This window comes from Hakea prostrata, chromosome 8, assembly GCF_041222555.1.
Source record: "Hakea prostrata isolate BN-2017 chromosome 8, UWA_Hpros_2, whole genome shotgun sequence".
Lineage (NCBI taxonomy): Eukaryota > Viridiplantae > Streptophyta > Magnoliopsida > Proteales > Proteaceae > Hakea > Hakea prostrata.
The window spans coordinates 36,995,821-37,020,284 of NC_142607.1; the positions used below are offsets into that span (position 1 = coordinate 36,995,821).

The 24,464-nt window shown below is 38.5% G+C and overlaps 1 protein-coding gene and 1 non-coding gene across 3 annotated transcripts in view; both read left to right on the forward strand.

The window, feature by feature from the left end:
- Nucleotides 1-24,464, forward strand: part of LOC149007719 (6-phosphofructo-2-kinase/fructose-2,6-bisphosphatase-like) — a 77,948-nt gene that overhangs the window by 50,333 nt on the left and 3,151 nt on the right. For both annotated transcript variants that reach the window (XM_089166557.1, XM_089166558.1), the window contains exon 16: nucleotides 5,391-5,488. In XM_089166557.1, coding sequence (XP_089022683.1) covers nucleotides 5,391-5,488 — 98 coding nt within the window. The remainder of the gene's footprint in view (nucleotides 1-5,390; nucleotides 5,489-24,464) is intronic.
- Nucleotides 12,345-12,451, forward strand: LOC149007720 (small nucleolar RNA R71). The gene has a single exon (XR_016175357.1). It is a non-coding gene; the product is annotated as a small nucleolar RNA R71 (small nucleolar RNA).

Consider the following 24,464-nt stretch of genomic DNA (forward strand, 5'->3'; position numbering starts at 1 on the left):
CTCTGATCCTATAAGGCTACATTAGTCAAGCAGGAATGGAACTATGGAAGTTAGTAGATAAACGAAATAGGACACAAGGATTAAATAGGATGGTGGGGACACCCCCATACACCCTTATGAAGCTCAATAGGTATATCAAGGTCATAAGACAGAGAAATAGAAGGATGACTACCTGGGGTAGGACCAGCCGATGAAGAAGAGAAGGCAGTGGTTGATGAAGAAAAATGGGAGAAGAGATTACCCAAACTCTTGGAAGATGATTTTGGAAAAAAATAGTAGGTGGTAACAATGGTGGTGGTGGCATGGTTTGGAATCTCACAAAATCTCGGAGATCTCAAGAATCTTGACCCCATCGAGATGAGATGGGTGATGAAAATGAATCTTACAAATTTCGACTGAAATTTTGAAATATCTCCAGAGTTCAGTCCCTTATCTAGATTTCATAAATTCAAGGGACTAAAATTAAAATAAAAAAGAGATAAAACCAGGTCTTGTTGGGATCTCAACTGGGACTTCTACAGAGCCCTCATGTTGTCTTTGGTTTCGACTGGAAACCCCCTATTGTGATTTTGTGGACCCTTTTGGGCAAAGTATACCTTAAATCAACGGGAAAACTCAACAAAGGAACTCTTCGTCTCTGGTTTTAATTTATACTTCAAGCATGCTTTTTTCTTTGAATGAATAAATAAATATCATACTGAACCTGAAAGGGCAGAAAGCAGAGAATGTACAAGGCAGGGGGAGGGCTAAGCATCTAGGCAACAAAGAAAGAGGTCAAGACCCAAGGTTACAACAAAAAGCCTGTACCTTGGGAAAGAATAGAATCTACTTCAAGCATGTTTAGATATGTGAAATTACATTCAGTTTCGACTGCATACAACCAAGCTTGAGTGCAAATCCAAAAGGCCATTGTGGGTTGTTTTTTAGTCCAACTAACCATGATATGTGTTTATAGCCTTAAAATAGGAAGTCCAAGACAAATCAGACCCAAAACATGTACAAAAACCCACCAAAAGATGCCATCAAATCCGACAGATTTTGTACCAGTTTTCAGAGAGATTTCGGCCGAAATCTCAATATCTTGGTGGTGTCGACCCCACAAGATACCTAGATGAAACAAGATTTTAAATTATGGGTGGCAGTTCTGATGGAGAAGCCTTTAAGCAGTGTATTGAACAATATATTAAGGATGGTCATCATCCAACTTAGAAACCTTTAGTGCTTCTTTATTGTATGGTAGGGGCATTTTCCCCTTTTAGCTTGTATTAGAGCTTCCATATATGAAGGCATATGGGCCTTGTTACTACTTTCTCAGGAATCTCTGTTTCACTCTAATTCTCTCCATCTCTTGCATTCTCTCTTCCCTCAATACAATGGGTAGACTAGAGGAAGGAGATGTCAGCTCTAACAGTATCCTTGTACCTTAAAAGAATAACGATGATAACCCTTTTGGGTATGGGAGTACCCAACAAAGGTGCATTTAACAGCTTTAGTATCCAACTAAGAAACACTAGGAAAACGATCATGAATAAAACAAATAGTATGGAAGAAAACAATCATGAATAAAACAAATAGTATGGAAGAAAACGATCATGAATAAAACAATTAGTGGAAAACACTTAATGGCAAAGCAATTAAAGAACCAAAATTGAAAAAATTAGGTAGAAGTAGAACCATGGTTTAAAGTATCTCAAGATATGATACTAGCCAATACATATCCATATTGAATACAGCCGATACAATACATATCGATACCTCTCCTTTTTCTTAAAGGGCATGCATTGGATTGCATCAAAATGTATTGTCCAGTATGTTACTGTACTTGATACAAGACGATACATCTCAAAAAATCACCTGACTGATACAATACTTGACACTAAAACCTTGAGTAAGAACACCATGTAAAATAGAGGAAGTCATGTGATTAACAAGGTAATGTGCAGTTGAAAAATCATCCCCAAAAGGCTTGATGACCTCCATCTCAAACGAATGAGACCGGGTGAGACCTCCATTTGATAACAAAAAATTTCCTTGTGGTCACACCATATTGTTGTGGGGTGTCGGCATAGGAAGACCGGTGAATAATACCATGTTGAACGATATAAGTAGTTAAGATATCACAAAAATATTTTCTTAGCACTGTTGTTACAAAGAATACACAAAGGTGTGTTTTTGAGTCTCAACCTCATCACAAAAGCACAAGAAATAGAGAACGGGCAGCTTTGAATGTTCTATGATGAAGCAAACCAAGTAACTCTTGAATAGTCATCAATAGAAGTTTTTTTTTTTTGGGTGAATAAATAAATATATTAAAAACAATGACGCAAATACAACGAGGCTAACAAAGAGCAATGCTAAAAGCAAATACAATGCGACAAGGGCAGAGCCCAAAGAAAATGGGCTGAACTGGGCCAACGAGTCAAATTTGCGGATTCCTTCTTATTTTTCTTTTTCTTGGAGGATTTGATATCCACCAAGAAGTTTTCTCCGAAAGGGTTGTGCTTTTTAGTAGGGCGATTGCTTCTACGATGCTCAATGTGGTCAAGGACATGCAAAGGGGGAGAGAGAGTAGGACTCGGATTGCGTTCGGTAGGGATCGAGCCACAGGCCCGAGGGTTGGGAGAGCGAGCAAAAATTGGAGATTGAGCTAAGCAGTTCCGAATAGGAGAGTTTTGATTAGAGCTAGGATTGGAAGGAGAAGGCCAATGGGCCGAGGGGCCCAATAAGGGGCACATAGGCGAAGTTAGAACAGAGCTGGAATTGAAGGAAGGCTGAGGCCCATGGGTCAAGGGGCCCAAAGAGGGGGGCTTAGGGAAGGGTAGAGTGGTCAAGTTAGTCTGATCGTGGGAGGCGGAGGAGAGAAGGGAAATAGGGATGTTGGTGAACATGTCTTCCAGATGGTGGTAAACCAAAGTGGAAAGAAGTAGAGGCGGAGAAGAGGGGTCAGGGGTTTCGGCTGCAGAGTTTTCATGGATGAGGAAAGCTTCGGGAGGAGGATCAGGGGAGAGGATCGACAGCTCAAGGAGGTTGGGAGAAGCATTTTCGGTGACAGAGGAAGAAGCTGGATTCCAGGCAGCGGTAGGGTTAGCAGAGCTCTCTGCAGTCGAGGGATGGCAGAGATTCACAGAAGGATTCACAAAAGCAACAGTTTGAGCAGGCTTTTGCCTGGATCTACGACTCCGGTAAGTGCAGGCTACCGGCGCCGAGCAAGATTCAGGTAGGGCAGAAAGTGGAGTGGTTTGAATGATGCCGGTGATGAGATGGGAAGCTAAAGGAAATGGAGAGTGGGTTGGAGATTCAGAGGGCTTATCGGAGGAGGGATTCCTGAAGCCACTGCTTATAGGTGATGAAGAAGGAGCCGAAAAAGGAGAATAAGAGATTTCCTTGAAACCAACAGGGGGTAGAGGGAGATGAGCAATAATGGTTGCAACAGCTACTTGAGCAGCAGAGACAGCATCAGCTTCATCAATATTTTGAACAGTGGCAGCAACGGTGCTTTTGTGGTTTTGAGCATCATTGGTGGTGACAGTTTCAATAAGGTGAGCGGCGACGGAGCCAACAAGGTCTTGAGCTTAAGCGGAGGCGGCAGCCTCTACTGGGGCAGCAGCAACGGCGATGCAAGTGGAGAGGTGGCATTGGGCTTCAATTAGATTTGAGCAGCAGTGGCAGCAACGGAGCTTTCGAGGACTTGAGCGACAGCGATGGCGACATCTTCTTCAGGGACAGTGTCAACAACCCATTTGTTCTCGAGCAACATTAGCACAACATTCTCCGCTTCCAGAGACACCAGTTGAGGAGAAGAGTGAGAGAAGAAACAGAGGAAGAGAGAGGAGAAGGAGAGAAGGAGGCGGAGAGACACAGCGAGGACCGCCAGCGTCTCTCCGCCTCCAGAACCGCTGGAGGAGGTCATCAATAGAAGCTACAAAAGAATGAAAGCCCAATTTTAGAAACAAATGAATTAGGACCCCAACATTTAAATGGACTAAAGAAAATGTGGTCAACCATGTATCAACTCTAAGGGGTTTGCTTATGTAATGAAGCTTCCCAACTGAACGTACTCAACTCAAACTAGAAACAGATTGAAAATGACAATTTAAAGTCTTAAACTCTGCATCTATGGATAACCCAATTAACAATGAATTTGATGAGGTGATGCCATACTCATACATGCCATAGATGAAGTATATCCTCAAGTAGGTATAGCACTCCAATTAATGGCCTCTACCAATTATCTTCTTCATCTTCAGGTCTTGAAAGACACAAGAATGAGATTAAAAGAATTACATAACAATGATAAGTTGACGTTTAAAAGGAAAGCTAGACAAATAAAGAGGAGTGGCATGAGCAGCACCTGTACCAGTTACTTTATCGAAAGAACCATCTGATGAGGTAGCACCATATGATGACGAATGAAAAGTAAAATATATGCTTGACACCCTAGTCATTTATCTGATACCAAATCGACAATAGATCTAGGTAGTGGCAACAATGAAAATACATGCAATAGCATTGCTTGTCTACACAAAGATGGCAATAGAGGGCTGGGAAGGTATAGAAATCTGAAATTAAGTAAATTATGCATAATCGTCATCACACATTTGCACTGTCTTATCCTCAGTCTAAGAAGATAATAGTAAATTCATTAATATATATATATAAAGCAAACTGCTGCTCTGGTGGTTTGCCATAAAGTTTCAAACAAAAGCATTGGATATGTCCAGAGCAGCCATGATCGAGACCAGTTTTCTCAATCCTCAAGAATCTAAACCAGCTGGAGTATCAAGATTAGAGGTTTTACCATTTATGGGAACTCGCTGAAACCAGCCCAAGGGCCACAGTTACTACCTGTCCTTACTCCCACTATTAGGAACCATGTTTGAACTTAATTATTCACTATGGTGGAACCATGAGAAGTCTCGTGAGATTCTCGTATTAATGTGACTAAAAGGGTGACTATCTTATCACCACCAAGCATCTAGGAGTGAATAGAATCATGCTCTTTCCTAAGCCCACCCAAAATCTCATTACTGTGAGTTTCTCTCACTGATTCGGCATCTTTTGCACATCAGAAGTGAACACCTACCATACGAAGAAGCTGCCTCATGCTTTCCATGTATGATACCTGTAAACTTAACATAGTCGGAGAATGGAGGCCTGATGTATTAACTGCAAAATTCAGTTAACTTGAGTATTGCTTACCATGACTAAGTTGAAACTTCATAGCTTAAAATTAAAGATTTACATGGCTAATGTAGAAAATGTATCTGAAGTTTTATATATTATTTTATGTGTCCTTCATAGGCATATGTCCCATCTTAATTCTTGAAATTTTTGTTTTCCTTATTATCTTTTTAAAGGGGAAAAGATGAGCCATTTTTATTTGTTTGCAGGTAAATACACATCTCACGCCCCGCCCAATATTTCTTACTCGACATGGGGAGAGTCGGGCAAATGTTAGAGGCAGAATTGGGGGTGATACAGCTTTGAGGTGTGACTCTAAATTATTCATATAATAATATCATACACAATTATTCTTATCATTAGTGCTTTAGGAAGTCTAAGAAATTCTGTCCAGAATGTTGTTCATACCGCCGGATGCTAAACCTGAATGACCCGCTATATAATCAAATTGGTTCTGCCACTGCCTAAAGTATCAATTTCATCTCATTTTCGCCTACATACATCTTGTCTTTTTTTCCTAGAAAGAAAGAGGTATCATTAAGTATTGCATTGTTTTGGTGATACTGTGCGATACAATATGATACTCTCAATAAGATTCATTTAGGAGTTGAAAACATGATTCAGTATCAGTGTGATGTGATTCAGTGTGACGCCCATTGTAGGAAATGATTTTCATCGGAGATTTAAGCCCAAGAATATACTAAATGACAGACAATTCATTGAACAATGGCATAATGAGCCTCAGACCAGAAGGCTTGGGTGAAATAAAGTTGGGAACATTAGGTCTGATTGTGAAATGAAGAGTGAAAAGGAAACATACTATATATATATATATGTATGTATGTATGTATGTATACAGAGAAAACGTATGCAAGAAACATTATAGGAAATTCTGTTTTTGTGATGTGAAATTCCAAGAGGGTCCCCAAGGCTGAAATAGGGCCTAGGGTTGCTGTCTGGCACCCTACGGCCCAGCCCAGCCGCATGGGGACATTTTTCATCAGCAGGGGCATTTTGGTCATTTTTGACAGCCCTAATCCAGCCCAAGTTGGTCTTGTTAGATGCAGAATTATATTTGGAATCTAGTCTTACTTTCGTTTTGTTATTTAAGTCAATCCTTGTTAAGTTAAGAAAGAGTCCTAGTCTAGTTAGGAATGGTTCAGGTGGAATCTTAGGGATTCCTTCTTATAATAGAAGTCCTTGTGATTTTGCAATTTTATTTGGTTAGAGTTCTCCCTTTACAGAATTCTTTGTTTGCTTTGCTTTCTATGTTGAGTTCAAAGTAGGAGCAGAGTTCAAAATTTTGGTCCAAATCGCCATCTCGGACCTATTCGGATTTTTTCTATTTTTTATTTCAACCTTAATTCAGTGGGTTTTTGGGGTTATTCTAGCCTGGTTTTTGGTGTCCAATCTAATTTGAGGCCAATAAACACATTTGGAGTGTTATTTTTGCCTAACACTGAACTCAAAGTGGTGTTCTTGATTTGCACACGCCTAGCTGTATGTGGACCAAACTGGAAGTGTGGAACATGAATTTTAACAAATGTAAATATTGATTTTATATAGAGAACACTAAGATTTTCATTAAAATGCAACAAAAAGGACAATAACAAATATTCAATATACAACTAGTCACGTATATGTGTAGAAGTGTTTACCCAAAAAGAAAATGTTTGTAAAAGTCGGTAGTTAATAGTACACAATTGAAACAGTAAAAGTGTATAACATAACAGTATATGGATGAGTTACAAAATTACAATACACATCACACCTACTCTAACCTAATAATAGTTGCTATGGTGTAGTGGCTCCATCCCCTCACCCAGTTAGGCCTACCTCTGCGAATGGTGGACATACTTAACCTATGTCACCATACCCATATAGTGCTCCGTATAATTGGACACTGCCCTTCCAGAGGTAGTATCATCCTCATAAAATCACTAACCCATCTTAAAGAAAGTGTCATAAGGGTTTGGACTATTGTCGCATGGCTGGCGAGTGCTCGGACTAATTTCTAGGTCACCTGGATCTCTTTGTGGCATCACAACTGGTACCGCATATAGTACTGAACCATTGGTACTATTGGTGGCTGGATGGATATCCAAAGATGGACTTCTCAAATGATTTGCTTGATCCATCCCAATATTTATATGTAGATATACCACTCAAATCAGTAGATGGGCCACCATAGGCACTCGAACTAGTAGATGACTCAGCATATGCCATACCATATGCTTCACCATATCCATATCCTGGATACCCATATCCGTAGTTAGGCTTATAAGCTTCATATGGTGCAAACCCCATGCTCTCCTTGCCACCCAAGCTATCAATTCCATCAAGTCTGCCAAGCTAGCCATGTCAGCATCCCTTTGACTCGATGGGAGGAATTGGTCATGGGGTCCTTTGGTGGAACTCTAGATGTGGAGCCCTTGCTCTTATGATGAGGTATGCCACCATGGTGCTCATCTTGGGTCGCATGGGTGAACTGTGTCTCCTTGGTGAATCTTATGGGGAGGCTGTGACTCCGAGTGGAATTGCCATACACTCTTGAAGTCCTCCTCCGCCACCATGAATATTGTTTGTAAAATTTAAAAGTAACCGCAAGCGCATAGTATCGTGTAGCTAACGGGTCGATCTCAAGGAGATATGCCACTTAAAATTCAACTTCTTAATAGTAATGCGACAGTGGAATGATTCAATTTTTGTTAACTAATTAACTAAACTAAACGATCCTAATCCATACATCTAATGCAATCGAATTGAAACGAAAAATAAATTAAACACAATCAATGCATAAATAAAAGACAAGAAAAAAATGCGAACAATAAAAATAAAAGGAAAAGGGAAGTGATCCGAGTGTCAGCTCTGGATCGAGGGAAGGGGAGTATAATAATAATGACTTTGACCGTGGACCCTTTGCCGTAGCTAACAGTCCACAAGATCGGGGAACGGATATTAAAGGAAAAAAACAGTGCAGAAAGTAAATAACAGAAAGTAAATAACAAAGCAATAAAAGGAAAAGGAAGCCTTAACCAAAGAGAGGCACGACTGTAGGCATCTCTGATCAAGGATCCAGGGGAAGGGAGAACAATAAATAAATGCTGAAAGTAAATACTAAATTAAGAATATGGAGGGGTAGATAGAAGCGGGAATGGAGGGAGGAGAGAAGATTAATAAAGAAGGTTACTTACTTGCGAATTGAACAAAAGATTTGAATCTCAACCAACCCTAACAACCAGATCTAGATCTAGAATGATCTAAATCTGCAATTGCTAGACTCAGAGAAAAACGAATCTAAAAACTTGAAACTTGAACTTGAATTGCATTACATAAAAAAAATTAAACCTAAACATTCAATCTAGAAATTAAAATCTCACAAATGCAAGCAAAGAAAACTAAAGAAAGCCTAAATAAACTAAAGAGAAAAGAAAATGTGCATCTCCTAAGCTCTAGAACACGTTTTCCTTTGATGGAGTATGCTCTCTTTTTATAGAGTTTACATGGGATATGAATCTTTATAGAATTTGAATCAAACTCAGGGTTTCTATCTTACTCAACCAATTAGGGTTTTGACGTACTAATCGGACTGACTTAAAGTGATCAAATGCACAATTCCACCGTTGGATTTGAGGATCAAGAAGTCATGAAGCTCTCCTCCAAAAATCAGCTCGATTAGACACCGGATGATTGTTCGATGAAGGGCTTGATCGAAATTGAACAGAGACATTCAAAAACGGGATTTTTCCTTCTTCCTTATCTGAATATAATTTTTTTTTCTCTTTTTCTTTCTTTAATCAAATCACAAATAGGAAATAAGATATTGAGGTATGCAAGGACTCTTTTCTCCATTTGGACTCTCTCAATAATATCTCTGTAGATTTGATTGATAATTTATAATCTCAGCCGTAGATCAAATTTGCCTTCTTTATCTTTTAAATATTTTGGAGTTGGCCTATAATCACATCTCTAGCCCATCATGCTCCAGATCAGGCCCATTTTAGCATTTGAGAATTTGAATGGACCTCTTGACGTGTAAAATTGCATGATTTATACCCAAAACTCCAAATATTTGCTTAAATATTGAAAAGTCTTCAAATCTGCAAAAACAACATAAAACCCAAGGTAGCTCCACTCTAAGTGTGTAAAATGCATGCTTTATGCGCTAAGATTTCACACATAAATGTGCTCATCAGATTCCCCCACACTTAGACTAAGCTTGTTCTCAAGCAAAAATTAAAGAAAAATACAAATGCAGGTAAGAAACTAGTGCAACAAAATAAATCTTAACTCACTTTCGTAGGAATCACAGTTACACTTAGCATGTGCAACAAGCCTTTAAACCACTAGGTTACCCTTAGAGGACGAGTTTTGTCTCGTGGATGTTTGCAGTGAATATACATCCAAAATTCCAATTCAGCTCAAAATAAAACATTGCAAATTCCAACTCTAACAATTGGTAAGTACTCATACAGGATCAATAGCTATGACAATTTTTCTCACCATTGATTTAAGATCCCCCACACTTGAACTTTATTACCCCATATTGATTCTTGAGACAAAGCATATATCTCAATTAAAGACTCACCTTATATCTTTCAAGTACACCTCTCCTTTAAGCAAAACCACTCATAAAGTAAGGGGACCAAGGACTAAGGTTTTGAAGTATTTTTGACCAAACAATTTTACCAAGGCATTAATGACACTTGTATTTATTTCTCTATTTTCTTTTGAGTAGTGAACTCTACTTTACTCCACTACGATTGGCTTGAATAACATGGTGGAACAAACACCAGAAACCCAAGTTACTTTGTAGCTTTGCTTTGCATATGCCCACATTAATAGTGATGCGAGACTTCTTTTCAATAATCTCATTCCTAAGAGTTTCGATCAAGTCACCTCGATTCCTGAGTCGGAGTGCCCTGTCTAGTTCCAAGGAATTCAACTTTTACTTTCTACTCTTTTTTTTTTCTTCTTTTCTTTTCTTTTGTCATGCCATACACAAAATTGATCTCAACTTCTAGCCAAAGAAACAAGGACCCAAAAAACTCATAGATGGTCCAACGTCTTAAGTTAAGGGCCTTTTATTTTTCTAAAGTAAGTCTCATCTCAACATACATACAAGTTACCTTCCTCTCAATAGGGTTTTTATGTGTTTACGATGGGTACCAAAATCACTCTCATTTCACACATCATAGCAATTGAAAGAATATGTATACTAATCAAAAGTTAAAGTTAAAATCTACAACGAAGCTATACCCCCCCCCCCACACACACACTTAAGTAATGCAATGTCCTCAATGAATGCATGCTAAACAAGGAAGACAAATGAGGGGTATACCTTTCAGTCAAGATGTGTTTATCATGGTAAGCTTCAGTCTTATCTTCAATATCAATGTATGATGGGGAAGGCACTCCAAATAAGAAAAACTGTGAATAGAAAAATCATCACTAAAGATCTCAAGAAAAACATTCACTATGTTAAAGAAGATTCTCATCATACGTTGAGGTTCTTTAGAAGGTTTTGCATCCTTCATAAGATGAATATGATGTTGTTCAATGGAAGAGCTTGGACCTTTGACATTAATGATAGACCAACTCAATGCTTCTTTATTATCATTCAATAGTGTGATCAACTCTTCTGCTTTGTCAGAAGTTAAATCCGAGACAACAATGACAGGAAGAAGATTATCTTGTCCCAGGAAAGCATACTTTAAATTAGAAGGCAATTCTTTCAATTCTAGCTTGGGGGGGTTCAATTATTGAGGGCTTAGGAATGGAGATGGAGATGGATAGGGGTTTAATAGGCTCCAAAGGTGTGTGAAAATTTAAGACTTCAGAAAAGAAAGTTTCACTATCATCATCCAACATATCCATACCTTGAAATTCAAAATCAAAATCAATCTCAAAGTTGGTAATCAAATCATTGGGAAAATCCAAAGACTTCTCAAGCATATTGATTTCTTCTTCTATTTGTGGTTGTTTCCCTATCTTGAACATATTAAACTCCAAAGTTTTAGATAGTAGTTCAAAAAACTTAGGTACTGCTACAGTAATTGGCCCATCCTCAACTTCTATGGGTTTCTCAGACAAACCCTCATTATGAGATTCTTGAACATTCTCCTCATCACAGTGGTCACTAATCTTGCTCTTTTCATTAATATGTGACTCACCTGTTAAATACCTTTTCCCACTTCTCAATGCAGACACAGAATTAATTGAAGCTAAAGAAAAAGGGGAGGATTCAACTTGGTTGACTTGATTTGGTAAATTTGATGGTCTTTGTTGAATCTGAATCCTAGGATTTAACTCAGGTTGACTTGGCATTTTACCTTTTTCTTGCTTAGACAAAGCATTTGTAAGAATGAAAATTCGTTTTTCCATATTATGCATAGAAGTCATAAAGGTGCTGGAAAGTACTTCCATATTCTTCTCTAAAGTAGAAAGATGAGAAAACTCTGGATTATTACCTCTATTGAAAGCAAATGATGATTGATTTTGTGCAATGAGAGGCATATGAGGCACAATAGGTGGATTGACAGGCCTTGCTAAATTGGGATTCTGAAAATTAGGGGCTTGAGGGAACTGGACATTTTGGTTATGAGAAAATTGGGCACTTTGTTTTTGAGGTGCACCAAATTGATTTTGTGTGGAATAATTGCTTAATCCATTTTGGTTTTGCCCTCGAGACCATGAAAAGTTAGGATGATTCTTCCACCCAAGATTGTACGTGTTACTGTACGGGTTTGGAAACATCGCACTGACATTTTCATATTGGCCTCTAGAATAGCTAGGGCATTCCTCAATTACATGTGTAGGAGACTGACACCATGCACGCATAGCAATAGATTTGTCAATAAAATGTGTTTGACTTGGTGGTGGTGGTGCAGTTTTAACTACCAAAGTCTCTAACTTTTTCAAAAGACTATCTATTTGTGCTTCCTTATGAACTTGGCTATCAACAAAATATCCCCTACTAGTCCTTTCAGATTCTTGGGTTGACTCTTATTCTCTAATTCTATCTGCTAGGTCTAAAAGAAATTCCCAAGCTCTGGAATCATCAGTGAATTATGTAAATCCTGTGGGGGCACATAGATTCCAAAAGTTGCTTTGTTTGATAATCGATACCCTCATAAATTATTTGGCATAAATGCCATAATTCTATACCATGGTGAGGGCATTTTTGGAGAAGGCTTTGAAACCTCTCCATTACCTTAGCAAATGACTCATTGGGTTTTTGATGAAATTGAAAAATATCATTTCTTATTTTATTCGTCTTAGAGAAAGGAAAGAATTTCTTCAAGAATATGACAGTAAATTGTTCCCATGTGGTAATGCTATCCCTAGGTAAGCTATAAAGCCACTTTTTGGCTTGATCCTTTAATGCAAATGTAATGAACCGTAGTTTTACGGCATCATCAGTGAATTGTTGTACCTTCATAAGGACACAAACCTCCTCAAACTCCCTAAGGAACAAATATGCATCTTGATCAGGTAACCCATTAAATTGGGGTAACATAGACAGATAATGAGATTTAAGCTCAAAAGTATTACCCCTCACATCAGGTAAATGTATACAGGAGAGTTGTGCAGATCGAGTTGGATAAAATCTATCTCTAAGACTCTTAGGTGGAGGTAGGTCTTCCATGGTTAAGGTAGACACTCGGACAATTCTATTTGTGGAATCACGACTCCAGACACACATGCACTAACCACCTAATGGAATTAAAGGCTCTTATGGGAGAATGAAATTTTTTATTTTTTTTAAATAAAGTAGCTAAAGAATAAAAGAAAAGAAAATAACAAAAACAAAAGGGAAAGTAATGAATTTCCCACTACAAAGATTGAAACAATAATTCCAAAGCTTTAAGGTTGCCGTATAGTTAAGCGTTGTATAGGTTTGACAACAAGGGAATCCGTATAGTCTTCGGAGCCACCTACAATCGAATCCTAGGGATTTTGCAGTAGAGTGGGGAATACTATACGTTTTTGTTTCTACTCTACTTAAGAGTAATATCTTTGATTTTTTTTTTTTTTAAACACTTCGATTTACTTAAGAATGAGAAAAATAAAATGGACTAATACCTCCCCGCAACGGCGCCAAAAAACTTGTTTGTAAAATTTAAAAGTAATCGCAAGTGCACGGTATCGTGTAGCTAATGGGTCGATTTCAAGGAGATATGCCACTTAGAATTCAACTTCTTAATAGTAATGCAAGAGTGGAATGATTCAATTTTTGTTAACTAATTAACTAAACTAAACGATCCTAATCCATACATCTAATGCAACTGAATTGAAACGAAAAATAAATTAAACACAATCAATGGATAAATAAAAAAACATTAAGTTATTAGTTAACTTAAGTTATTAGTTAATATTTACTATAAAATCTAACAATTTGTAAAATGTAATAAATTTATATGACTTATTAATCTAAGCTAGATTTGTGTTATCCCGTGCCTTTGACCATTATAGTAGCATTTGTTCCAAAGGACCCGAATCCATCCTTGACAACCTTGATCTTATAATCATTTGTAATGATGGTTAGCTAAATTCTTTCGAAAATCAAATGCAAGTCGTAAGTCCAAATTCCCTACTATCTCACCTAATTTTTATAAAAGGACTAGAGAATTAAGTGCGGCTCCAACTTCACAACCACTACCATCACAGCATCAAGCAACTCCATTTCTAACCCCAAACAGTTGCCATACTGGTATTTGGGGTTAAGATAGTAGGCTGCATAATTTACAAACTCACAATTAGATTTAAGATTTTCATTAACATAAGAATGAATGAATTACCAACAAATTGTATATTTACTTACTGGCCTTATGCAGTGGATGCATAAGATGTGTGGTACATCGAGCATCGGTGATGTCGAGAAAGCTCTTACAGCCTTTTGGATTTGCTTTTTGTATGTCCACCGTTATGGCCTAAATGGTTGTATGCAAGTGGGGCATAGTGGGTCCCTTCATATAGGAGTCCTCCATATGTAGGACCTTTATAATAGGCTTTATGGTCTGCAACACTATCCTCACTTGTCTCTAGAAATCATCGAATGATACGATAACCGGTGCTATGTGCCCATTCGTGGTCCTAGATTATGAGAAAAACATTAAGTTATTACTTAATAGATAATATAATATTTTGTAAAATGTAATCCTATACGAGTTAGTAATCTAATCTAGATCCTGTCCAATCAAACCAAACTTAAGATGCAAACGTCGATCTCAACCCCGTTCTCTTCTTGACAATACCCTTTTAGGCGATGTAGTTTGTGGCGAACCTCGTGACACCAAGTCGCACTAAGTCACCCCCACATACTTGTTGCATCATATCAAGAGCGTAGCATGATTATATATATAAAATTCATGACCTTTCGAGCCTTATCCACTATGCTCTCCACAATCCGGATTTTCCAATATCCTTCAATATGAGGTTGATGCAGTGGGTTGCACAAGGTATCGAAAATAGATTATTCATCGTAGACCTCATCATCATCTCACCAACCTTTTTGAAATTGGATTTGTTGTCAATCACGATCAATACCACATTCCTCCACTCCACCTCCACCACATCTTGAAAAAATCTAAAGATGTACCTGTGATCTCTCACCTCAGTAGATGCATTCACTGATCTCAGGAGGATAATCTTCCTATCGCAATACACCATAAAGTTTATGGACATTTTTTTCGGACTGGTCCATCCATCAAACGTAATATTGACTTTGTACATCTCTCAGAAGGGCCTTATCTACCTAATGTAAGTCTCTAACTCCTTTTAGTGTGTTGGATTCTACTAGGAGTTAAATTAGAGTTTATATTCATGTTAAATTCTATTCCTTGTAATAGTATACTTTCCACTAATTATAAATAGAGGGCTTGACATCATTGATTGATAAGCCATTTTGTCAAACATTGTGTTTCACAACATGGCATTAGAGCCTAAATACGATTAGGGAAGTGAAAAAAAAAGGGAGTGTCGAACCTACCTCCTTGCCTGTCTCTCACTATCGTTGTCGCAAAAAGAGTGTCGAGAGTGAACCTATCTCATTCAAAACCCATCGAAAGTCCATCGCCTCTCTCCTATCGCAGCTCTTCAAACCCATCGCCCTTCCTTTCTAGCTATTCTTCAGCATCGCTGCTGCACTAAGTTCTTCAATTCTGCTGCATACCGTGAGAAAAGACCAAGAATAAAGAAAAAAAGGGGAAAGAAGAAGAACAGAAGCACTCCGCCGCTGCTCTACCTCCGCCGCTGCACTCCACCGCTGCTCCTGCCTCCATCGCTGCACTATAGTGAGTTATTTCGAACATCCTATCTTCCTTTCCCTACCGCTGCACTACCTGCAACTTTTTTTCTCTCTGGTTCTTCATCTGAAACTTGCTATTCATCTGAAGCTTGCGATTGGGGTTCTTCATCTGAATCTTGTGATTCGATTTAGCCCAAACAAAAGAGATATTTGAGGGTTAATTTTGTAAATTTACATTTTATCAAGGATCTATAGGTAAATTTGCATTTGCAGGAACTTATATGTAAATTTGTATAAGTTCAGAGACCTATTTGCAAATTCTGATTTTTCAGGGACATATTTGTAATTACTGGAAGAAAAAAAAAAGAAGAAGAAGAAGAAGAAAAAGAAGAGAAAGAAGAAGAAGACATGGTGTTCCTTATATGCACTGTTTAAATTGTGATTTAGCTATTGAATTCTGCAACGTTTCAGTTGAAGGGTGAAGACTAAAGAACTACAGACAATTTTTTCAACATGGCAACTAAAGATGGTACTACTTCTCCCACCGGCTTCGAACATTACCCCACTCTTCATCCTCTTTCGGTAAGATTTGATGGAACAAATTATTTGATCTGGTCTTGATCTGCTTACTTGACTATTGCCGGAAGGGGACTTGTTGGACACATTAAGGGCACCACTATCAAACCTACTGCCACAAGTGTTTTGCAAGATAAATGGATCTCGAATGACTCTCTTATTGTGTCATTCTTTTTGAATTCCATGAATCCAACTCTTGCCCGTGGATACCAATTACTTGATACTGTAGCTCAAATCTGGAAGGCTACTACTAAAACCTATGGACAGTTGGGGAGTGATGCACAGGTTTATGAGCTAAGAAAGAAGCTTCATGAGACTACCCAAAAAGAGGAACTGACTGTGGCCCAATATTATGTTGAGTTGTGCTCTCTTTGGTAGTAGTTGGATCATTATGGGGATTATCACCCCACTAATCCAGATGATGTGACTACTTATAGGAAGCACATTGATAAGATTCAGGTATATGACTTCTTGGCAGGTTTGAATGTGGAGTATGATCAAATCAGAGTGCAAGTATTAAGTCGTTCTCCCTTTCCTACACTAGAATAGTCTTATGCACTTGTTCAATGTGAGGAAAGCCATCAATTAACCATACTTCATGCTCTTATTGTGGAGAAATCAGCCTTACAATCTGTTAGCACTAAATCTGATTCAACTAAGGAGATTGTCAAGTGTGAACATTGTCACAAACCATATCATACCAAGGCCAATTGTTGGAAGCTCCATGGGAAGCCTGTTGATTTTGAGCAAAAAAGAGCACAAAAAAGAGGAAAACTGAAAGCTCATATTTTTGAAACAGTTTCCATAACATCCTTTGCAGAAGTTGGTCTTTCACAAGAGGAGTTAGCTACTCTACAACGTATTATGCAGCCTTCTACTGCCGGTACAGCCTCTACCACAACTTCCTCTACTAACCAAACCAACGCCTACCTTGCTACTTGAGGTAAAAATTTTACAGACTTCCAAGTTTCTTCAGTTTCTACTCCTTGGATCATTGATACAGGAGCCACAGATCATATGATAGGTTTATCCTCCTTTTTCTTACAATATTCTCCAACTTCTGGAAAGGATAAAGTTCGAATTGCTGATTGCTCCTATTCTTCCATTGCTGGAAAAGGGACCATTCAACATTCTCCATCACTTTCTTTGTCTAAAGTTTTACATGTTCCCTCTTTCTCTGCTAACTTGCTCTCTATCAGTAGTCTTACACATAACCTGAATTGTAAAGTGAAATGTTTTCCATCTTACTGTGTCTTCCAGGATTCGGTCACGAGGAATGAGATTGGACTTGGTAAACTAGAAAATGGACGTTATTTGCTCGAGCTGATTGAAGGATCTACTTCTGCTCTGACTACATCTTCTAATCAGGTTCATTCGGTAATATCAAACCTTCATCAGTGGCACCGTAGGCTAGGTCACCCCCCCTCAGGAACTCTTAAGAAAATATTTCCGAATTTAGTTTCTTCTTGTAATGAGAATGATTTTTTTTGTGAAGCCTGCATTTTTGCAAAGCAGGCTCGTTCTACTTATTTACCTTCTCTTTATAATAGAAAAACTATTCCTTTTATGCTAATTCATACTGATGTGTGGGGTCCCTGCCGACGTGTGTCTATTACTGACCATATGTACTTTGTTACTTTTATTGATTGTCACTCTCGTTCTATATGGATTTATCTTTTAAAACAAAAAAATGAGGTTTTCCGATGTTTTCGTGATTTTCATAATATGATTCAAACTCAGTTAAATGCCACTGTGAAGATCCTTCGCAGTGACAATGGCACAGAGTATATTGATGGTGAATTTCAAAGATATCTCTCTGACTCTGGCATAATACATCAAACCGGTTGCGTTGATACGGCTGCCCAAAATGGGGTTGCCGAAAGGAAGAATCGGCATCTCTTAGAGATAGCCCGTTCCATTATGATTGCTATGAATGTACATGACTAATATTGGAGTGATGCTATACTCACTGCTTCTTACCTTATGAATAGGATGCCCAGTAGGATACTTGGTTTTAAATGTCCTAGTGAGATTCTCTAGGGAGCCTCTTTTTTAATTATTCCCCCAAAGATTTTTGGATGTGTGTGTTATGCCAGAATCACCGCCCACCAGAGTAAGCTGGCTCCCCGCGGCCTACGCTGCATATTTTTGGGGTATTCTACTACTCAAAAAGGGTACAAATGTTATCATCCTCCTTCCAGAAAAACCATTGTATCCATGGATGTAATTTTTAATGAGTCTTGCCCTTACCATGGTAGAAGATCTCTCGAGAGAGAGAGATCTCGCCACCTTGAAAAAGAGAGATCTCGATCATCTCGGTGAGATCTCGGTCGAGATATACAATTTTTTGGCGTCAACTCGGTGGCCCATCTCGGTGGGTTTTAGGGTCCCAATTGGGTTGAAACTTGGTATTTAGCTTATTTAAGGCCTTTTGAACACGTTGGTAGCCTTGGATTTGTCAGAAACAACCCTATGTATGATTTCTAAGTCTACCCATAGTGTGAAACCGAAATGTAGTAGGATTAGGGAATGCAATGTTATACAACATGTAATATAGAACCTTTAAAGCATATAAATGAAAAGCAAGTATATCAAATGCTTCAACTAACTTAAATGTTATCAAAATTCCATCCATATGAGTATCACAATCTCAATTTTCAAGAATAAATAATTATACAACCATTAGAAGTTCTATATAAGTCATTAAATCATAAATTCATAAGACAAGTAGAGAATGATTGATCTTCCCTGTTGTAGATGTGCTAAGAGTAGTTGCAAGTGAAAATTCAACCAAAATCCACAAAAAAAGGCAAAAATTGAGAGTTCCAGCGAGATCCAGGGCAAGATATAGCGAGATATGGCGAGATCTCGAGCGAGATATACCAACTCGCAGATCTCGACCTCCATCTCGTCTCGCCAAGGTGAAAAAACGCCGAGATCTCGCGAGATCTCCCACCATGGCCCTTACTATACACCTCTCCAGGGGGAGAGTCCTAGAGGAGAGGTGTTCTTTCCGACTTTAGATCTTCTTATCACACACCAACACAACTTAAGAGTCTCAAAAGAGTTTCCTGACCATGGGGAGACTTCGGCCAATATACCTGAGGACTCTAATCCTCCCCTTTCATTTTCTGAACCATGTGAAGAACCTAGCCAGGGGGAGACCACTCCTGTGAGATATACACTGTTGAGGTCTTTCAAAACCAGATTGACCAGAATAAGGAGGTGCAGACTTATCAGAGGAAGAATTACAACCGGCTAAAGCAAGTGGAGAAAGGTGATATGTTACCACTTCAGTCTCCTGCTCCAGAAATAGATTCTACTGTTCCCCTTAAGGGATCTTCTTCTAATCTTCCTATTGCTGTTAAAAAAGGAGTCAGATCTTGTACTCAACATCCCATAGCTAAATATGTTTCTTATAACTCTTTGTCTGACTCCTACCGTGCTTTTATATCCTCTCTGTCATCTGTATCTGTTCCTAAAAGTTGGCAGGAAGCCTATGCTAATAAGAGATGGAAGGCAGCTATGGTAGAGGAAATGTAGGCAATGAAGAAAAATGACACTTGGGAGCTTGTTACACTTCCTCCAGGAAAAAAACCAGTGGGTTGCAAATGGGTGTTTGTGGTTAAACATAATATGGATGGATCAGTCAACTAGTTGAAAGTAAGACTAGTTGCAAAGGGGTTTACCCAAACCTATGGGATTGATTATCAGGAGACTTTTGCCTCTGTTGCGAAACTAAACACTGTCAGAGTTCTGTTGTCTGTAGCTGTGAACAAAGACTGGAACTTCCACCAACTAGAGGTAAAGAATGCCTTCTTATATGGGGAGTTAGCGGAAGAAGTCTATATGGAAATCCCACATGGTTTCTCCAATGACAATACTGCAGGGAAAGTTTGTCAGTTGAAGAGGTCAATTTATGGGTTAAAACAGTCTCCTAGATGCTGGTTTGGACGCCTCCAGAAAGCAATGACTTCTATTGGGTACAAGCAAAGCAATGCTGATCATACACTATTTATCAAGAAGTTAGGTACTAACATCACACTTCTTATTGTCTATGTAGATGATATTGTTATCACAGGGAATGATGGTGAAGAAATTCAAAAGTTGAAGAACTTTCTTGGCAAAGAGTTTGAAATTAAAGATCTAGGGAAGTTACAGTATTTCTTAGGGATTGAGGTGGCTCGATCAAAGAAAGGTATATTCCTATCCAAAAGAAAGTATGTCCTGGATTTATTATTAGAAGTGGGAATGTTGGGGTGTAAAGCAGTTGATACCCCTATTGAAGCTGGAGCTAAACTAAAAGAAAACGAGGGAGAACCAGTGGACAAAGGAAGATACCAAAGGCTGGTAGGGAAGCTTATTTACTTGTCCCACACCAGGCCAGACATCGCTTATGCTGTAGTGATAGTGAGCCAATTCATTCATGATCCATATTTAGCTCATATGAAGGTTGTTGCCAGAATACTACAGTATTTGAAGGGAACTCCTGGAAAAGGAATATTTTTGTCACCCACTGATAATCTAAGAGTAGAAGCATACACTGATGCAGACTAGGCTGGATCTCTAGACAAGAAGTCAATTTCAGGTTATTGTACCTTTATTGGAGGTAATCTAGTTACTTGGAGAAGTAAGAAACAGAATGTGGTAGCTTTATCTAGTATTGAAGCTGAATATAGAGCTATGGTTCGTGGAGTTTGTGAGCTACTATGGTTGAGAGGCTTGCTGCAAGATATTGGAGTCCAAGTTCCAAACCCTATGATGTTATATTGTGACAACAAGGCTACTATTAGTATTGCTAATAATCCGGTGCAACCTGATCGAACTAAGCACATTGAAATTGACAGGTTTTTTGTCAAAAGAAAGTTGGAACAACGGCTTATCTGCATGCCTTTTGTAAGATCTGGAGACCAAGTAGCAGATGTTTTCACTAAGGGTTTGAAAGAAAACGATTTCCTTCCTATTGTAAGCAAGTAAGATGGGAAGGGAAAAGGAAGCTTGCAGTTGGATAGGGGAGAGTTTAAGATAAATCTTTTGGGTGAAACAATTGATAAAGAGAATTTTAAGTTTTTTGGGAATTGGGGGGGGGGGGTTTGAAGATCTTGGGCAATCTTTGATTCTTTTCTTCTTTCTTTCTTTCTTTCTTTTTCTTTGTTTTATATCTGCCACAAGTCAGTAGAGAAAGAGAGAGAGAGAGGACCAAACGGAAAAAAAAAGGGGAGGGAGGGTGCTGCAAGGTCTAAAGGGGCTGGGTGGGGCCCACAGGGTTTTGGAGAGGTGGGGATTGGTTCTTGGTGCTGCCTCTGGGCAGGGAAGGGGTTTCTTGTTGCAGCTAGGGCTTGCACAAGGAGGAAGGGAGAGGAAGGGTTCTTGGTAGGATCTCAGGGTAGGGGAGGGGCTGTACTTACTTGAAGAGGTAGCTTCTGCTGGAAATTGTTGAATGCTGCAGGAAGCAAAACCTTGAAGAAGCTTGAAGAAAAGTGCTGATCTTTGAAGAAGAAACTTAAATTTAAATCCGTCATGGCCTCCTCAAACAGGAACCACAGTCCTCAACTCAATAACTCTGTCATTCAAATAATCAGACTTGAAGATTACAAAGAAAGAATAGGCTATTTATAGCATACTCAATGACTAAACCTAAGTGGGTTTCCTTTATAGATTATGATCCCCTTAAAATTAATCTCAACTGTCCAAATAAATAATTAAAGATGTAATGGAATCTCCTTGAAAATAGATTCCCCCTAATACTCAACTACTATAGGAACTCTTCTTGTAAATAAAGACTAATAAGATTCTATCTTTAAAGAAGATTCATGGGGACTCAAGAACTCATCTTTGACTTAAATTGGACTCCTAACTGACCAAGACTTTGAAAACCAAGAAGAAAATTCTGAAAATTAAAATTAGTAACTAATTAGGGATGGGATGGGCCAAACTTCCCCTCTTGGAGGGTTCGGCCAGCCCTAGGTGCGGCACTTTGGAGTGGCCATAAGGCCCACTGCAGGGTTTCAGTTTAAGGTCTGAATTGTGGTTCATATCACCTTTCTAGTGCTCTATCTATTTTCATTACCTTTGCTGACGCATTGGTGCACGTCTGAACGTCCGACGAACTGCTAGTGAGATGTGCCTTGAACCTACTAATGCTACCTCCTAAAAACCTCTGTCCATAGAAATTACATTGTGTCTTCACTTTATTTAGCATTAATCGTCGTGCAGTATTGCCATGCAGAGTCAACCCTGCCTCCTCTAGAAGCAGCAGCTTGTACCTGCTCTTTGACCTCTTCTTTACCTTGTGGCTGTGGACCACCCTATGCCTCTGTGGCTGTGAACCACCCTCCCTCTACCTCTGTGGTTGTGAACCACGCCCCCCTTCCTCTGTGACTATGGTCTTGATCGCCTCATACTCCTAGAGATGACCACTGTTGCATACAAAATGATTGCACAAGTCATTAAACAACAACAAATATTTTTTTTGGAAAAAGAAACAATCATGTACCTAGCTAGTAATGTTTCTTTTAACTATGTATTTTTAAATATAAAATGAATTTTTAAAATTTTTTCGGCAAGAAAATTGGCTACCCATAGAAAAACCGATGATAAAACCATATAGACCACACCTTAAAAACACATAGATAGCCATTATGTGTTTCCCTATTTTTCGATAATTATTTATATTTTTATAAATTTTTTTATAATTTTTTAAAAATAACTTAATTATTTATTAGGTGGAAAAATATTCTAACTCCATGAGACCATATATCGGCCATGGAGTTAAACATATAGTTATTCCATCATCATACAAGACGTAAATCATGTATATTTTATGTGCAGGAAAATACATTTTTTGACACCTAAAAATAAATAAATCACTTTGCAAAAAAAGAAATTTGACACCTTGAGTTCGTAGATTGCCCTACAGTTTTCAACATATATTATTTCCATACCCATCCGACAACTTTTTGACATGCATTTTGAAAAAAAATTTGGAGAAGAATAGTTACCTCTGAGATGAGAAACTGTAAGGTCTAACAGAAATGCTGTTGGATCCACACAATGCACACGTTTGCTGCCAAGAACCATGCAGAACGTGCAGAAGATGATGAAGTGCTCAAATAGGGCAAAAATCAAAGCTGGAATGAGTTTTTTCACTTAGAGTAGAGGGGTCATTGCGGGATGCATTTCATTTTGCTAGGCACTGAGATAGTGAAATGTCATCGAAATTTCGAGAAATTTAATGCTATGAGTAGGAGTCCTTCATTGTAGGGTATTAAATACAGCCTAACTCATGTAGCCAAGACAGTTTAATGTTGAATAAAACTTGATTGGAGGAGAAATCGAGTGAAGAGTTTGGGGTTTCCAGGGCGGGAAACCCTGCAGCTGCACTGATTTGGTGTTCTATAAAGAAAATCTTCATCACCCCCCTTCATTTGAAAGAGTAAGTAATCATCCCCTATCCCATAACACCCCCCCCCCCAATTGCATCCCTCACTCCCCCCTTCCTCTCTCTCCTGTGCATCCCTCTTCTTCCCCAAATCTCTAAATCCTAGATCTCTCAATTCCCTCACCCAAATCCCACCCCCTTTGGATTCATCACCCTTCCCCCTCTTTAGCCTTTCCCAATCCTAACCCCAAACACCCATTGAAACCCTAGATCTGAAAATTCTTCTTCCTCCCCAAACCCTAAAATTCAATCACTCTCATTCCCCTCCACCAAATCCCATCCCCTTTAAGAAACCTCACTCCATCCCCTTTCTTATCACTTTGACCTGAATCCTAATGCTAGCCACACCCCAGAAACCCTAGAACTAGAGACCTAATTTCTAAAACCCAAAATTCCTTGAAGCTTGAATCTGAACTTAGAAATAACAAAATTAAGATTTTGGTTTCAGTAATCCCAAGTTCATAAACCCTAACCGTTGTCTGCACTTCCCCGAAACCCTAGATTACCTAATACACGCCCTAAAACCCAAACCTTAGGGTGGTAGAAACCCTAAATGCTTGCTGATTTCCTTACTAGATCCTGGTTATTGTCCCCATTCTTTGTGGTTACATCACTTTGAAGATTATATATCATTGTCATCATTAAACTCATCACTTGCCTTAAATATCCATGTATATCAGCCAAGGTTTTACATATACTTCTATATCCTCCAATACTAACCGAATGTGTATTTTATCTTAACATATCAATTCAATATGGTACCGAAACGGTACCTAAGATTGGCATTAGAACATATAAAACCTCATACTTCATATACAACCGAGTGAACTTGTCTTGTCATACTTTATTCTCCAATGAATACATGATACATTTTGTTTAGTTATAGTGTTTTATGGTTCAAAATTTTATTTTTCTGGTGTCCTTAGCATTTCTGTATGTTTCATGACTATTTCTGTACATATTTTTAGCATACCTTCATATCTTGTCTCTCCAACATGATACAATATGTCTCTTGAA